This window comes from Strix uralensis, chromosome 4, assembly GCF_047716275.1.
Source record: "Strix uralensis isolate ZFMK-TIS-50842 chromosome 4, bStrUra1, whole genome shotgun sequence".
NCBI lineage: Eukaryota > Metazoa > Chordata > Aves > Strigiformes > Strigidae > Strix > Strix uralensis.
The window spans coordinates 10659133-10677371 of NC_133975.1; the positions used below are offsets into that span (position 1 = coordinate 10659133).

The following is an 18239-nucleotide window of genomic DNA, read 5'->3' on the forward strand; positions in this document are numbered from 1 at the left end:
TCCTTTTGCTACACATTATAAATCTTAATATTTGCGTTTTAAGTTGAAGACAAAAATGCATGGCTTTCAAGTTAAGGAGTACTATCAGAATCTGAGTGCAGCGTACGTACAAGGCCTACTAACAGAAGTCTAACCTAACTTTAGGAAATTGCGGTTGTAACTGATGCTAAGAAAGGACTAATGAGAGAGAGAATGTAGAGGAATATCACACTGGTCCTAACCACTGCAGTTTTACTGTATTTGTAAACATGTATGTTATTCTTGTACTGCATAATGTTCTCAGACTTTTGGAATAAGGGAATATCTTTTATTGGAATGTGAGAGCTTTCTAACTGATCACAACAATGGTGTGTTTTATGGGAATGCAGTTGTAAACATTGTAGCTAACTAAAAATTCAAGGTTAAATTGTTTAAGCAACCTATACTGTAACTTGACCGTGACACTAGCTTCAGTAATCACATTAATGTGAAAAATAACAGGGGATTTGTAAATGCTACGTACTGTGTCATTGCTTTTTATGTATCTGCATTCTAGCAGCCTTGTAGAGACTTTAGCTGGAACTGGGACCGGGTCTTGGTTAGTGTTATGCACAGACGTAAGCATTATTGAAAAAGAATGTGAAATGAAAGAATTTGTTAGATTGGGTAGTTACATAAGATTGTGTGAAAACCAGTCACTCTGAGGCTTCCCTGGACTCTTTATTTTGCAGTTTTCATTCAATAGCCTTTATGTGTTAAGAGTAGACAGGAGATGAAGGTGCTGAGTTCACTAGTGACTCAAAATGTATAGCGATGCCTGTTGCTGGTATCCCTCTCAGCTGTACCAAGGGTATTTCCCACATTAACATCCCTATTAGCCTTGCTTTAGTGAAATAACTTACAGTTCCTTCTGTGGCTTTGTTTTGGGCTGGGCAGGTGCAGAAAACTACAACCGCCATCTTAAAAGTAGGATTGGAGTTCTAAAAAACACGCAGTCTCTAATTCTGAAATAATGTTGCAGTTGACATTATTCTTAATGGCAGCTTCAGGGTGGTGATTAGAAAAGTTTTTTTTTTTCCAAAACAATGTTATCTTGATTAGGTACCTAACCAAACAATCTTTTTTTCTATGTTTACAAACCACCTTTGCTAAATATTAAGGACTTATGTATTATATGAGAAAATTGGTGAGTTAAAGTTTAGGAACGAGAAAGAAAGCCCCAGTAATGATTGTAAAAACTTTAATGAGATTTCTCTATGGCTTATGCTGAATAAATCTTAGAAACATTACTTTTAGATTACCCACAGTCTGCTTATTTGTTCCAAAGCCTTATAGTGAGCATTTACAACCAAATTTTTGTGTGTGTTAGGAATTTCCTCATTTGAGACTCCTCTGGGGAAAAAAATAAAAAGAAAAACTTACCTAATGCAGTTTGAAAGAGGTTGAGTTATGCTTGTTTTAAAATAATAAAAAAAATGCAAGAAAGTGTTTATAAGGGAAAAGTGGAAAAATTAAGTTAACTTTTAACATTAGTTCTCCTTTATTTGCGTGGAAACCTGTGTTTTGATTTTTTCCTCAGTGCCTTACCGTGGTGTGAAGCTTGTGAATTAATGCAATTCATTAAAACTCTTGATCAGGTCAAAACATCCGTTTGTAATGTGGTGGTTTAACTAGTGCTCTTCCTCCTGTCAGCACTCGCGTTGTCCTTTCTACCACATTAATGGAGAAGTACATTTGTACTTGTGCATTTGTAAATGCACATATGGGGATTTTTGTGGCATTTTCCTGGGCTTGGGCGTTATTTTTCGTAAGGCAAAACTGGCCAGTAAAACTGCTTTCTATCAGAGCTTTATGACTTGCACAGCAGAATTAACTTTATAGAGTAAGGTTTTGATGTATTGGTTGTTCTGTTTCTCAGGGTTATGCGGGCAGCTGAGGAGACAACATCAAGCAATGTGTTTCCTTTCAAGTTAGTTCACATTAGCAAGAAGCACAGGACATGGTTTTTTTCAGCTTCTTCTGAAGATGAAAGAAAGGTAGCTTTCTTCTTCTTTTGCAGTATAATTTTCCTTGAAGCAGAAAGCAAATCTTGAACTTCCCTAAAATCTAAATGAACTGGACACGCAGCTGTCACTGAAATTTGTATACCTAGTTCTTTGGGCTCCTCTGAAAAGCATGTCTGAAGTTTTAACTATTAAGATAATGTTAGTTCAAGTTGTAATTTAGGGAATGGCTATAAGTGACATACTAGTTGACATGGTTTTCTCCATATTCCTTGTTTTATTTTCAGCCAAGTAACAAATATTTGTCTGTTAACCTTTGATAAAGTATGAAAACAGTTCAGTGATATCTATCGCCCACAAACATACTGTGAGCAACTACCTGGCTTTAGAAATAACAGCTTTACATTTGCAAACTGGAAGTTTAATATTTTAATATGTTCCTACAGCATTTTAGATAGTCAAAACATTTGACTGATAACTTTCTCAGTACAAAGTGATGGATGAATACTATTTCAATGTAGGTTCCTTGCACAGTTACTCTGTTCTTACAGGGGGCAGATACTGTTCGTCTTTGTTTAATGATTTAAAGATGGATATGTTGAATGTTGTATTTTTATTCTTATTTAGAATTGGATGCTATCCTTGAGGAGGGAAATTGATCACTACCATGAGAAGAAGGAAACAATAACAGAATTCAGGTATAAACCCTTAATCTTTATTTGCTTTTTATCCTTTTTGCACTAGCTCTTGACAGTGGTGTTTTAGGCTCTTTGTACCTACGGGTAATCTACTGTTATATAAAAGCAGGTACAGTAAGGCCCAAGAATGGAAGTCCTTCCTAATACATAGTTTAAAGAATACCAAGACAAAAATAAATCTTTTTACTGAGAGAACTTTAAATGTCAGCTTTGTGTAAAACAAGTAAAAACTTAAGACAGCAACAACATATCTGGCTGTTAATTGGGAAATAGGAATAGATTGCTTCTGCTTTTCCAGCATTCCTTTCCAGTGCTGCAGTCCTGCTAACAGACTTGTTTACTGTCCCAAGACCCATAAGCACAGTGATGCAGAAGGTACTCTGTCTTTTCTTTTGCAGTGACTCTGGTTCTGATGCAGACAGTTTCTATGGCTCAGTAGAACGTCCCATTGATATCAAGTATTCTCATCATTCAGCAGATAATGAAGGTGACAAATTTAGACACTCATAAATAACATTTATTTATTTGCTTATTCATTTCTTCTGGATTCTGCAGGAATTATTCCCATAGCTTAAGCAAACTGATCCAATTTGCAACTACAAATTCTTTTTTTACAAGGTGTGTCGTCGTCGTAATTTTAAATCAGAGGCAGATATTCTATGCCAGAAACCATTAGTAAAAATAAATGGTAACAGAGAAATTCAGATCTTTCAAGGAGGTGTCTGACACCCTAATAGTACTATTTAAAAGACTGCATGTTGGAGAGTTTGTGGATCTAGCAAAAAGGTAAAACTTTTGAGTATGTCCATAGGTCAGTCATAGTGCAGAAATATGAAGTGGTCTTTATTATGATAATTGAATATTATTGACAATAATTGAATATAATTATAGGATATTAGTCACTTAAAAGTATGTTCTGAAAACACCCAGAGACTATGCAGTAAAACATTGTGGAGTTAGTTACCTCCTATCTAGACTGTGAAATTAATTCCCTTGTGAGGCAAACAAGCAGTCACCCACATTTGGATGGTGTTGCATCTGTGTTGGAGTCTGAGTATGAAACAGAACTGATCATCCCTCCAGTTCAGGAAGATCTTACATTAGGTATAGGATGGGCCTACGTGAAATGCCTAGGATAACATTCAAGCTGAGTAATTTAAAGTAAGACTCTGAAAATCTCATTCTTAGCATAGCCTTTTTTATTCAAAGTTTGGTACCTGTTCGTTGTTGTAGTTGCTTCACAGTAAACAGTTTGGGCTGCGTGTGTTTGTTTTTAATTAGAAGTGAGGACGTTACAGAAAGCCAGTCAGATAGGAACTCACAGCATATTTCAGCAGCTGACTTCCTAGTCAAGGAATGTGTTGGTAAAACCCAACATGAGAAGCCTCACCTCAAGGTTCAACAGAGTTTCTTTACTAGGCCTTTTCCCGTCTGCCTTTTCAGATTTGTAAGGGCAGGGTTGATTGGAGCAAGTACTCTCACTTCCTGAAAGGAAATTCCTGACTACTTTTCCTGACTAGAACAAAAATCCATCAGTGAGTCTTTTTAGGAAATCCGGTTCAATTGCTGCAAAGCGAAGGAAAATAGACTCATCAGCATTTCATCTAGGATTGCAGTATAGTACTTTTGTGTTATGGGAAGGAAGGGTCGTATGCAATATGGATTATGTTAAGAGGCCTAGCAGGAGTTTAAATTAGGAAAATTAGAAGAGCTAACTGATTTTTTTTGTCAGATACTCTTACTTTTTTTTTTTTGGTAGTGTATTTTTCTGAGGAAATACTGCATATTGTCCTTGAGGCTCTTATCATAGTCCATGATGAGAAATTACTGCCTAGAAGTAGCATGTTTTTCATGTCTTGATTATTCTGACTTACAGTTAAAGGCAACACTGAAACCATTTAAGCCATTTGTTGTGGTGCATTTTTTTTGTTGCCAGAGCAAGACAAAAGAATTAATTGTTTTGTAGATCACCAGGCTTGCTTAGGTTTCCGTATTGCAAAATCATAAATGTTTCTGTGTTAGGATTACATTTTGGGGATTTTTTTTTTTTCCCAACTGGTTTTGCCAGTGCATTCATGTAATTATGTCTCTGCAACTGATTTGAATTTTTCTCAGGAAGGCTATAACACTAGAAAGTGTCACCAGAAAGTAAATCTTAACTTGAAAGATGAAAAAAATTTAATGTGCCATATAGTTTGTCTCCCTCTGTTCTACGTGATTGCTTTCTTAATAGACATAAAAATTTAAGGAAACACCTATTCTAAACAGCAAACAGGTGGACCAAATTTCTTTTTTTTTCCACCTCTTTCTTAAAAAAAAAACCTGGAAAATATTTGTTTATTAAAAAGCAATAAGTACTCAATACTCTTTCTTGGTTCCAGGAGTACTTATTGGAGTCTGACACATTGATTTTTATCTGCAGATTATGACCAGGAGGAAGAGGATGAGTCTTACTTGCAGCCAGATACTTCTGACATAGTGAGAGATGGTATGTGATTTCTTTCATTCCCTTCATCAAAGGTCTCCAGTGAAGGCAATATTCATGCAGAATGCCAGATTATTTTGGCTTAGTCATATCTGAAGCATCGCAGGTAGTAAAATAATTGAAGTCATGCACAGACATCTAAGCTTGAGAGGTATTTAGAGACAAAAGCTCCTAGGAACAGCAGTAACAATTTACAGAAAGTGTTACATGCCTTTAAGGGCATGTTTTCTTGCAGGCCTCCTGCCCTGGAAGGACCTGTATTTGGTCGTCAGTCTGGAGGAGGGGTAATGCTTTTAATTGTAGTCTCTCTATTTTTAGCAAAGGGAAAACTCTTTGCTAAGTCATTGTTAGCCATGCCTGAATAAAAATTGTAGGAGTTTGCTACACATAATATTCAGAATTGTGCAGAAAGTTAAATGCTTACCCAGCATTTTGGGTACTATCAGACCAGATGCCAATGAAATATCTTAAATCACATAGAAAATTAATTTGAAAAGTCTTGTTTCATGACATACTGTATTTCCCCTCAGTGTGTCATGTTTTTTGGATGTTTTCTTTCTGTAGATATGGTCCTGCCCCCAGCCTACCCGCCTCCACCAGTTCCTCATGCCAGAAAAGCTGCCTACTCAGAATCAAGGGCAAATTCCTTTGCTGGCAAATCTACTCTGCCAGCACCACCACCGCCTCCTAAAAGAAGCCTACCTGATATCAAACTAGAGGATGTCTTAAATGTGAGAGAATCCCAGTTACAGCATCGAGCTGAACCTAATCTAAAGATTCAATCCCCAAGCCGGAGACTAAGTGAACATCTGCCCCCTGTACCCCCTCTACCTCATTTCAAAAAGCCTACATGTGTCAAAGAATCTTGCTCATTGCTTCCAGAGCCTCTGCCTCTAGCTCAAGTTCTTGCTACTCCAGAAGGATGTGAGAAGCTAAAAACCTTAAACCTTTCACCGCGAACTCCTCCTCCACTACCAAGCAATAAACCCAAGCTGTCACAGCTTACTGAAAAACCAGTAGAGCTCAAAGTGCCAAGAGAACATGGTAAACCTGGACTGTTTGTGCCACCAGTGTTCCCAAAGCCACCTGTGCCAAGCCACCAGCCCCCTGGAATCAAGCCTAGACCAGAGAAATCTTCATGTCCGCAGTTACAGTAAGAATGAAAATGCACTACTAAATTTTTCCATTGTGTATTAGTTAACTAGTTGACAGACGTATATCTCAGATTCACATCGACATGTGTTTCTCTTCCCTGCACCATCTCTCTCTTCTTCCCCATGTTGTGCTTTTATTCCCTCTGTTATTTAAAAATTTTGCAATGAATTTAGCTTCTGAAATAGTTCAGAAAGAAACAGTAGATAAACCAAACTTTAAAAAAAAATTACACCAAAATTTTGGTAGTTCATTTGTTTTCAGGTGTGTCTTAAAGACTTAATAGCCTTTGATCGCAGTGAATGAGAAGCTTTCATGTCAGAACCTCAGTGAACTGCAAAAACAATTTTAGGCTTTTGTGGAGATACCACAGAATCTCGGTTGGAAAAGACCTTGAAGATCATCCAGTCCAACCATTAACCTAACATTGACAGTTCCCAACTACACCATATCCTTAAGCGCTATGTCAACCCGACTTAAACCCCTCCAGGGATGGGGACTCCACCACCTCCCTGGGCAGCCCATTCCAACGCCTGGCAACCCGTTCTGTAAAGAAATGCTTCCTAATACCCAGTCTAAACCTTCCCTGGCACAACTTGAGGCCAGGATAGGATGTGTGTTCCATTTTGTATTAAGACTGGCTTTGGTAAGGGATGTGGAACTATCTATGGTGATGAGTCAGATGAAAATATTTTCGTCCGTTGGATCGTTTAGCAGCTCTGAAGAACAAGTAATAAACTCTTTAAAGATGGTACAAGGAAGACTTTGATATACTGGAGTGAGTCCAGTAGAAGGCTGCCAAGATGTTTGGGCTGTAGCACATGGTACGTGAGAAGAGGCTGAGAACTGGATTTATTCAACCTTTAGGAAGGCTAATGGGGGATTGCTGCTATCTACAACTACTTAATGGTTGATATGGAGAAGACAGAGCAAGACCTCAGAGGTCTGCAGTGGAAGGATAAGAGGCAACAGGCGGAAGTCACAACCTGGGAAATTACAGCTAGATACTAGGAAAAACTTTTCACCATGCGGATGGTGAAACACCAGAACAGGTTGCTGTGCAATCTCCGTCCTTGGACATAGTCAAAACTTGTCTGGAGACGACTCCTGAGCTAGTTGGGCCTGCTTTGTGCAGGAACTTGGACTAAGTGATCTCTAGAGGTCCCTTCCAACTTAAATTAACTTGTGATTTGGGGGCTAAACTGATACTTGTTCTTCAGTTCTAGTTTTATTATCCCTTCAGTGTCATGGGTATATTTGTTCTGTTTTCCTGAGATGTCTTTCAGTTTTTGTTCTGTTTCTGCCAGGAGATCACCACCGGACGGACAGAGTTTTAGAAGCTTCTCATTTGAAAAACCAGCACTACCCTCCAAGCCAGACCAACCTGCTAATGATTCTGATGACGACTATGAAAAAGTAAGATCAAGCAGATGATCCATTCTCAAAGAGTATTTTTTTTTTTACTTGCTTATGTATACTTTTGGGAACATTTTAAATGCATTATCTCAGGAAAAAAATAACTTTCTGAAAACAGAGTGCTGTGGGTTTTTGGTTTTTTTTGGGGGGGGGGCTTTAAGGGATGCCTTGATAAATACTGGATTTTAATATTGGATTAAAGGAGGAGGAAGCATAAAGATCAAATCACCATTAAAAATTTCAGATACTGATGGGTGTAGCTTATTTGCATAACAAGTTGCTAGCATTTTGAGCTGTCATTGACTTACGCAGTGATTTATTTCCTTTGTGCTTTTTTACAGGTTGGGCTGCCTGCTTCAATATTTCTTAATACCTCTGAATCCTTCGAAGTTGAAAGGTAGAATGTGACTTTAAAATCGTTGCTTAGAAGTCCTACAAAAACCTGCACTGAACAGTAGCCCAAAGATCATTTGGATAGGTACAATTTGTGTTTAAAAACACAATAAAAGTGTTTATATTCCTTTAATGTGGAAATCACTTTTTAGAGGAATGAGTTCAGTGCTCATGTATCAATTGAAAATGCATACTACTTGCAGAGTGATTTTGCTCCATCTGGAGAAGGTTGTTCTGCCAGGATGCTAGATGGGACAGAAAGCCAGATCTTCTGTGTTGCCTTGCTGGTTCAGATGCTAGAACAGTGAAATTCCTTCAGCGATGATGTACTATGAATTGTTACAACTGAAGTAGAGATTTGTAATAAGAATTCTAAGAATCTAGGCATTTTACTTACCTGAGTCAGAAAATGCTAATATGTATAATTGCTGTATTATTTTTAGGACGTTTAAAGCTAGTAGCCCACGGGGACAACCACAAAATGGATTGTACTGTATTAGGAACTCATCTACTAAGCCTGGAAAGGTAACTTGAAATTGCTGAATCTACCCCCGCAAAAACCTTTCTGATTTAGAGATATTGTATCTTTATCATATTAAGTACTTAACAATTTAGATGAGCTCTTTCCTTAAAACCAGAAAATCTGAGACAATCACTATCATAACTTCAGTGATTTATTTTTTTTAGGCTGGATTGTAACTAATTCCTTAATAATACATTGATTTAGAAGAGCTTATTAGCACAGGCTGAATATGTTGCATTTTTCTTCTTCAAGGTATTGGTTGTATGGGATGAATCTGCAGAAAAAGTGAGAAACTACAGAATCTTTGAAAAGGTTAGTAGCTGCACTATGTGTGCATGTGTATATATGTGTGTATACGTGTATGAGGTTCATGTGTATATATCTCTGTATAAAGTGTGCATGTGTATAGGTATATATCAGAGCTAACAAGTTAAAAGTCTAAACTTCTTCCTACTCCTAAAAGTAAAAATAGGTTGATTTACAAATATCTGGTCTAGGATGAGAGTTTGAGTACTCAGATCTGGGCTTTCTAGTTGCTGTATCATACAAAAGACAAGCTGTAAATGTTCACATCTAAATTTCAGCTCCAGTCAAATCCTAAATGAAGGAATATTAAATTGGACTTACTTGTGTGACTAGTTTGCAAAGCAGTAGCTTGTTTGAAAGAACTTCTTAGTTCTGATGGTGATGATGTTTTGGGTTTTTTTTAAACATTTGAGTTGGAAAATTACTGTTAATGATTACAGTTTTTGTTCTGCAACAGGATTGCAAGTTTTACTTGGATTCAGACATCATGTTTTTGAACATGGGAAGTTTGGTCGAATACTACAGCACTCACGTCTTGCCTAGCCACGACAGCCTGGTTCTTCGGTGCCCTTATGGTTACTCTAAACCAAGGTGACACGACTGGCATAATTCACGGACGCTTAGGACAAATGGGTTCCCTACTGCCCCTGAATTAAAGGTGGACTCCTGCCACTGGTGGATATCCCATTGTTTGCACACAGAAACTGAGTCCGTTTCAACCATTTATTCTCAGATGAATTGATATATAAACTCCCTTTAATGAACTCTTGGTAAAACCTTACAATCCAGATCAGTGGATTTTATGGTCTTTTCTTTTAAAAAGATCTGAACTGATTATGCTGTGAAAGCTGTCCATGATACCTACACCTCTTATGAAACTGCTGCTATTACGAATCTCCTTGGAATATGGAAAATGGACACGAACAAAGAAGTGGTCTGAATACAACCAATACAGAAAAGGGAAACTTCTGAAAGTGTATCAGAAGTCACTTGTGACAGGGAATACTAATACTCTGACTTGAAGGTATTACTCCTGAAGTCAGCACTGGTGCTCAACTGAGAATTTTTGTATTACTTGTATAGTTGATGTGTAAATAATGAGGACTTCTATGCAAATAATTTGGTTTACTATAGGTAATGTGGCTTTTTTCTAAGCCACCTCATATGTAAATGTAACTTCTGATTACAGTGTCTGCAGTAATCAATATCACGGTACTATCCAACTGATATGGTTGTGGCATCCCACATATTACTTGATGACGTGCACTTCAGATCGGTATGGAATAATATGATTTGGCTTTCATAGGAGCCCCATTCCTTAGTTCTGAACTGGAAGGGTAGGTGCCACTAGTATTTTTAATGGGTATGAGAAAAGAGAAAGGACTATTGGAAGATTAAGGGGGAAGCCAGGGAGTCTTTTGAATATCCCTACTTCTGATTAGCAGTTTTCTCTTGTGTTGCCATAATCAAAGGTTCTTTAAAACAAACCACAAAAAACCCAAACCCTGAAACTATACATGTGATGCTACTATTACTCCATAAATCTTTGTGGTCAGTCTTTTAGGATCAGGCTGTCAGCCCATTATGTTCTGTTCTACGGGAAAACACGCTGCCCTACTCTACTTTTTGTAGATCACCAGGAATTTTTCCATTATTGAAATTGCTACTCAGTTTGCAGTTGTATGCAAAATAAAATCTTTTTAACATACTATCAGCATTATCAGCGATAGGCATTACCAGGGTGCTTGTAATATTTGTTCCCTAATATTTTGGGGACAGGTATCCTAAAACCACAGGCTTGATATTTATGCCAAAATTACCCTATTCCTAAATTTTAATAAAGAGGAGAAATTTATTTTAATGACCTGTTAAGTAACTTAGTTGATTCAAAACTACTGTTATAATGGTCTCATACTCTTAATAATGTTTACAAGACTTGTAATGATAATTAAAAAAAAAATAAATCCTGTCACTCCTGAAACAGGAGAAGGTATCTAGTTTCTATCAGTCTGAATCTGTATCCATAAACTTAATTTTTTCAGTTACCCTCTCAAAGTTTATACATGTCAGATTTAATCTTGTTACAGTTAGTTGGTCACAACTTTAAAAACATGAACAAACTGTTATAGAATAAGAATTTTCTATTTATGAAAACAATAAACCAGGATTTAATCCCTAAGGGATTTTCCTTAATAAAGACATGTAATATTAGGACCATACATAGGAATTGAGGCAAGAGACTCTGCCTCTGTCTTTCACAAGAAAAACAGACATATGCAACATCAGTCTTTTGATCTCTGTTCCTGCTGTAACGGGTTTTATGTGTGTAAAGAATACGCAGTACTTAAATTTCAGATTGTTGAATACTGGATATTTGAAGTTTCCAATTCCTTTTATTTTAAATGAATATCCCTGTGGTTAACTACCCTGATATGATCCACTCTGTAAAGAAAGCTCAGCCAGCAAAGCATTTAAAGAATATTTGTGGCATATAGATATATGTATATGAGACTAAGTTCTAGTTTCTTGCAGTATTTACACATACGGTTTACAGATTAAATTTTTCTCTGTCTGGGAATAATTGACTTAGTTGTGTCATGACAGTCATACAGTATGGTATCTTTGGGGCCCCATTCAGATACTTTTTTTTTTTTTGCAACCATATACTCTTAAGATTTTTAAACTGTAAAAATACTTACATAATCCAATGCATATAAAACATAACACTGTCTTTACCTGTGTAATACAAGATTTGCAAATATGTAAATTTTTGTGTTTATTTCCTTTTTTTATATAAATGTATGTATTTTTGAAGTGGATAAACTTTCAATGCCAGTTCATCTAATTTTGTGCAGTTGTCTTTAACTTCATGGGTGTGTGTATTAATGCTTTTGTTTGTACTTATGTTAAATAGTGCTTGATTCTTCTAACTGTGAAGTTAGAATTAGTTTTCAGCCACCTTTAGAAGCAAATCTTCAGCTAAGCAGCACTATCAGACATTTGGCATTCTGGTCATCAGATGGTGTGGCTGGGGGTGGAAATTACCCATTTTCCAGTTACTTCAAAGTTTCCTGAGTGCAGGACTGAGAACTGAAGCATTTATTTTATCTATGGACACAAAATGCAAGTACATTCATAATGAGAAGAGCATCTCCGAGGAACAGGAATGTTTGAGCAAGAAAGCCAGGTCTCCAAAGGTGTTCTTCAGGAGCTTGCCAGGGGAAAGAGGACCATCCCATTTCCCAGCACCTCGTAGCCCTTCTGCTCAGAAATGGCAGTGTAACCTGGTAGGTTTGTGTCTGTAGGTTAGTACAAGAAGAGGAGGATTACAACCTCGTAGGTTTAAATCTCTGACTCTTCAGAATTCAAGGTAGGAGGTATAGGTAAGGATGTGCTATGTAATGCCCTCATCCCTCCAAATCTGCAATCACTTACACTCTCTCTTCCAAGCCATCTTACTCCTACATACTAGTCGATTTTATGCAGAATTAGATGAAGTTACATTTCTGGTGTTTGTAGGGAGGAAAGGCCCAGCTAGAACGCGTGGCGCCTAGTCTGTCTCCTCTACCTCTTACTAACCTGACTCTCCTCTTTCCTTCACCACAAATCAGCCTCTTGCACCTACAACCTAAGGCAAGCTCCTTAGCTTTAAAATACTTTGTGGAGAAGTGTAAAAGCAGTATTTGTTATGCTAAAAAAAAATGTGGTTTGTGAGTTTGGTGATATCCAAGTCAAAATATTGATAACAGTTTGGAAAAAGCCTTGCCTCTTGTAGCTAAACTTCCAAGAAAGTGTTACAGGTGACATTTGTGGGAGGATTGCTCTTCTAGGGGAAAAAAAATAGAGTGCTTTTGAAAAGAAAAGTTTCAACAAGGGACTGTCAATCAATAGGCAGTGTATCATAAAAAGTGAACAATTTTTCTATGACAATAAAGGTGCTTTGTGCCAGCAGTCAAGTATTCCCTAGTTCAGAACTTCAGTTTTTACAAGAATGTAAATAAGCAGCGAGAGTATTCATGGCCTCTGGTGCTTCATGCTTTGGAAAGTTCCAAAGGGCTGTAAAGATTTTGGAAGCTTTCTGGTGATTATTTTGACTTTAGGGACATCTGGTGGTCAGGCTGCTCCACGCAGGGATCCCAGCAACAGCGTCACAGCCGCTGAGCATGGGCATGGAAGGCATTTGGGCAGAGATCAATCCTGAGTGACTTCGGGTAGAAGCTAGAGATTAAAGCTTAACTTCAGGTGGAGACTTGATGGGCCAAGTCTTTGAAACTTAGGATGTCTTTTGGCTCATCTTTCTCATCTAAGTAGCAATGTTGTTAGCAGAAATACTCATCTGAATGTCTTTTAACCTAGATGACAAAATTAATTGAATCTTACATTCCTGTGTTTACATTATTCTTATATACTTTGAGGTAGGATTTACATAATGGACATCTAAGCACGACCTAAATTATCTACATCATGAAGCATTAAAGAGTTGTTCTGAACATCAAATACTTCACCTAGCAGCAAGTCACATGATGTTGGAATAGTTTCTATCTTACTAGTCAAGAACTCAAAGTCAAGGTTTGTTTTCTAGCAAGGGGAGGGCTTGAGATGACCATGATTACAGCCCCTTAAATAGGAGAACTCATAGTTCTTTTACTATAAATACTCAAAGTACCAAAATACTGAATAGCAAATGCTACTAAAACTTTTTTAGCAGATAGCGTTTGAGCTCGCTTTAAAACTGGATGAACTGAAGTGATTAAGTTCAGTGGGCTTAGCATATATAGTAAGTCCTGTAGCATAGCCAACCCCAAGATCTATTCCTTCAGGACTTCTGTTCTGTATCTTAATTACAGAACAGTCATTACTATCCCTCACCTGTACCTCCTTCCTTACAGCATCTAGTTACCAGGGAAGTGGGTAATCCAGCCTCTCAGGTTCATGACATGGCCCTATAATGGGCATGTAATCTTAGAGATATCACAGAATCATTTTTAACTTAATTTTACTCACACATACCTCTATTGGAGGTGGTTTGCACTGAAATGGCAGTAACTGCTTGCAGAATTAGACCTCTCGATACGTAAAACCAGAGAAAAGCATCTAACCTTTCTTTGAGTTGCCACTTTTTCTGCCTTTTAACAGCCACTTCATACTAACTCCCTCTGAGTACAATCTTGGCACAGTTGGTTCTTGTATGGGGAGGCTGATGTGCTCTTCAATCCTGACCTTGAAGGCTTTTTGCATGGATGGAGTTTTGCACTTGTATGGAAGGTGAAAGGTCTGCCACAGCAGCACAGGAAAAAGAAGGGTCAATTCCATGTAAACTTATTAAAGGGGTTTATTACAGGGTAAGTAAGGAAAGATGTGCCAGGTGTGGCCTCACAAGCTCTCCATTTTAGGCTTCAGTGATTACATTGCGCTTTAATTTACACTGTGCTAACATTTATGCTTATTTATTTTTCCAAGTAAATGTCAGCCACGCCCTATCCAGGGGAGTACTGCTGAAAATGTTCCTTTTTAAAATGAAATGTGATTTAAAGGAATTCAAAGTTCAATATTGTAATATTAAAAAGCTTCTCCCAAGACTAATTAATTTTCTTCTATATATAATAATAATTAAAATATTAAATACTTTAAAATATTTTTCTTATGCTTCTCAGTCCTTGTCATTACATTGAACTTCCCCTGCTATCTTTTTTTTCTTTTTCCTTTCTTTGTTTTACTCTCCTGGGATGGTTTTTAGTTCAAAAGTTTGTCCGAAAGTTCTAATTTCTGTAGTGGCACTCCTCCTACTGCTAAGGATGAAGATGCTATTAGAGAGCAGTTAAAAACAATCTCTGCAGCTCTAGTCACACTGGAATTAGAATAGAAGCAGAGAACATACAGTTAGAAGGCACATGATGCTTAGGAAGTCACAAATGTTACAATCAAAAGAATCAGCTTTACTTGGAAAAGGATTTTGGAAAAACAAACCCAAAGCTCCGTGAAGAGTGTTGTAACATTAAAAGAGTTGGCTGCTTGAATTCCTTTTGGCCACAGCAATCATTGCACCTTTAGTTGTGTTTAAATTAAACTGTTATTAAGCAGCTTGAACCATGAAGCTAGATTTACATTTAATCACAATCATGTATAAAAATTTCCCTATGCCCCCCTGAGCATAAAGTCAATATTTTTCAAACTTAAAGCCAAAGTGGCCTGTCAGTTTAATAGATTGTGTAAAATCTGCCAACATTTAGTATCAGCCTGTTCCAGCTGCTCTGCCCTTTCCCCACCTACTGCTTCAGCTCTCTTCTTTTTTTTTTTTTTTTTTTTTCAGCTCAAATAAACCTCAGATGTGTTTTTGTTTGGTTGTGGAGGGAGATGAAAGTAGACCAGAATACATTTTTTTCCTCTGTGTAGTTGTTCTATCAAATGTCTCTCATATATATATTGTTTCTATATACCATTTTCAAATCATTGGGAAAGTTTTTCCATACATAAATCAGTAAAATTCAAAAAAAGCAACTCCCTCCTGTGAAGAACAGGATTGCAGCTGAGAAAAAAATAAAGTTTCTAATAGTACTTTTGACATAACCTTACCTACACTGACCAACTCTAGTAATACTGAACATAAGCCATGAGACATTATTAATGCCGTTACACACAGCTGAAATTAAGATAATTTTTAAAAAGGCATTTAAGTTCAGTAATTTCAAAGAAAAATCCCTCATGAGCTTTTCAGTAGGAATGCTACACATGTATAAACTCACTTGTACCACCGCCAGCAGAGTCCCAGATGCCAGTGAGACACACAGCACTTCCAGGGCTGCTCTTGGGCTATTTTGTACAGATAATTCATGTTTGTCTACACCCACCCTCCTGCTGCTCCGAGTCTGGTATGACCAATCAGGGGCTGGCTTTTACTTTACTGGCACCTGATGAGGAAGTTACAACACTAAGACTCCGCTTTTGAAGGCTCATGGGAAAAGTAGCAGAGAATTCACATGCTGGCACTGTTTTATTTAGAGGAACCAGAACTTTGTCCAAGAAGTAGAGTAAAAGGTCTGTGTGAGATTAAAATGAATGATCACAGTAGGGAAGCAAGTCCTGCCCAGTCAACAGACTGTCAGGATAGAGCAGTTCTAGCAGGCCGAGAGGCAAAGATCTGGGTTGATACTATCATTTCCTGTTTATAGGTAAGAAAATTGATCTGGAACCGCTTATGTGGAATGAGTGCACCCCACGTAAAGGAAAAGATAAATGTCCTGGTTTGTGACATCAACCTACTACTGTGCTCCTCACAGGTAGTTGTAAACAGTTTGATCACCAAGGAGTGCTAACGCCAGGTAAAGAGGTCAGTTGGGTAAAAATAATGGAACAGTATTATTTTTCTGATACCTAGTAAAGCCAAACTAAAATAATTTGTACATGAATACATTTGTATTGACTCTTTTATTTGAGACTGCATGATTTAAGTTGAGTACGGTGCTGTTGGTGCTGGAGCCTGCTAAGGAAAACAACTTACTGTGGATGAGTTGGCACGTGGAACATCTATACCGCCTAAACAGTACCACGTTCTGACACCTCTCGTGGGAACGCTGTGCTGTCTGTAAATATGTGGTAGTATTTTTTTGTTTTTTGAAGGGCCAGTAACCATTCTCCAGCACACATGCAGATGTGCATACGGTAAGTGCAAGCCTACTGGCAATGAGTTTCTCTTGGTCGTTTTCCCAGACCCCTCATCACCAGTGCAAAGATCTTGAAGGAGGCACATGCTATGGGCTGAAAAACACTGTGTGGTTCATACTGTACCTTTTGTTGTAGCTGTAATGCTGTAAACCCAGCTGGTAAGAGTTAAGACAGTCAAGTTCATCGTGTCTTAAATAATGCAGCAGTGCTTTTTCAGATTGTCTTTGATGCCTTATTTCTGCAGCACCACATACTGCTTTCACTTGTCAGTATGCATGCACCCTCCCTTATGTTTCTATCCAGATAATCCTGCCTTTGCCTTTGCACCAGCGCTGCTGTTCCTGCAGCTGGGTAGAGGCAGTTCAGGAATCTGGTCAGGCCAAAAACTGAACAGGCAAGATCAACACTGCCCTGCATCAGCTTTAGCAGTCTCGGGCTGCAAGGTGAGTTGGTTGAGCCGGCTGATTCAGCAGAAAGCTGGCCTTGCCCCTCCCGCACCCCCCAGTTTTTCCATCAGATTAGCCAGGTGAAACAAAATCTTCTCTGGGCTCGTGGTGATGGGATGTGATGCAAGGGGTGGGGGGGGGAAGGCTGGAAGGGGACAGCGGGAACCTGCGACCTTAGGCAGGTCACAGAGTAGGACAGCAGAAGAGAGGGGTACAGGAACAGCATTCTTCTGCAGCATTTCATCATTAGAGCGAACAGGTGCAATGACAAAACACATCCTTTGATCAGCCTAAGCTGCTTGTGACACCGCACCCGGTGGTTACACAAAGGCTTTATGCCAAGCGCTGCTAGGGAAAGAAATGACCCTGCCCTCCCCTAGTCTCTGGGCACTGCTCCTGTCCTCAACATCCCCCTCTTTCTTGGCACTGCTGGTCTTACAGCCATGCACTGAGCTGGAGAGGAAACCCCTTCATTTTAAAACAAAGCAGTATTTTTTTAACTGAGTTAGTTTTAACGTGGATCCATTCTTCCATTTACTTTAGCAGACAAGAAGAAAGAGGGCTTTATGTGTTGAATGCCGTGGTGGGGGAAGGAAAGAGAGGTAAGCCAAGTGCCAAGACAAAGGAGAGATTTGACAGAAGGTCATCTACATGCCAAGGGGAAGACAATGCGTGAGGCAGGTGGCTGGACCCTGCAGGTGCAGAGCACCTGCAAATCTCCTTGAGTAGACTTTGAGCAGGGACAAAGTATGCTATCTTCCATGTAAACACATCCACCGGGTTTAACAGGGTTCAGCACTAGACAGGTGAAGTGACTTTAATGTCTTAGGCTTATAGCAACAGTTCTTACAAAAAAAGTTCAGACATGTTTTGCTAATTATTAGTAATTACACTAACACATGTCCTATTGTGGGATGTTTTTGATGAGGCAGATCTATGTCCAGCAGCATCTTCTTATCAGATGTGCCATAATCATTGTGTCATCACTTGACAACTAAACCACTAGTTTTGGTTGTTGAATTCACACAGAAGTTTATGTATATGTCTATGGCCAGTTTTTCCATTCTGAACAGTAAACAAATGAAGATTAATTGCCAGAAAGCGTGAACTAGGTAAGTGGAGTGTGTTTCCTCCATAGAGGTGGTTGGGAGCAGGTTAGATTCCTCCCATCTTCCA

At 38.3% G+C, this 18239-nt stretch overlaps 1 protein-coding gene across 4 annotated transcripts in view; it reads left to right on the forward strand.

Moving 5' to 3' along the window:
- Positions 1 to 11800, forward strand: part of SH3BP2 (SH3 domain binding protein 2) — a 41688-nt gene extending 29888 nt beyond the window's left edge. For all 4 annotated transcript variants that reach the window (XM_074865625.1, XM_074865622.1, XM_074865624.1 and 1 more), the window contains 10 exons: positions 1898 to 2015; positions 2610 to 2680; positions 3079 to 3167; positions 5103 to 5168; positions 5730 to 6318; positions 7625 to 7733; positions 8075 to 8130; positions 8570 to 8651; positions 8902 to 8961; positions 9413 to 11800. In XM_074865625.1, coding sequence (XP_074721726.1) covers positions 1898 to 2015; positions 2610 to 2680; positions 3079 to 3167; positions 5103 to 5168; positions 5730 to 6318; positions 7625 to 7733; positions 8075 to 8130; positions 8570 to 8651; positions 8902 to 8961; positions 9413 to 9550 — 1378 coding nt within the window. In that variant the 3' untranslated portion in view covers positions 9551 to 11800. The remainder of the gene's footprint in view (positions 1 to 1897; positions 2016 to 2609; positions 2681 to 3078; positions 3168 to 5102; positions 5169 to 5729; positions 6319 to 7624; positions 7734 to 8074; positions 8131 to 8569; positions 8652 to 8901; positions 8962 to 9412) is intronic.
- Positions 11801 to 18239: the final 6439 nt, after the last annotated feature.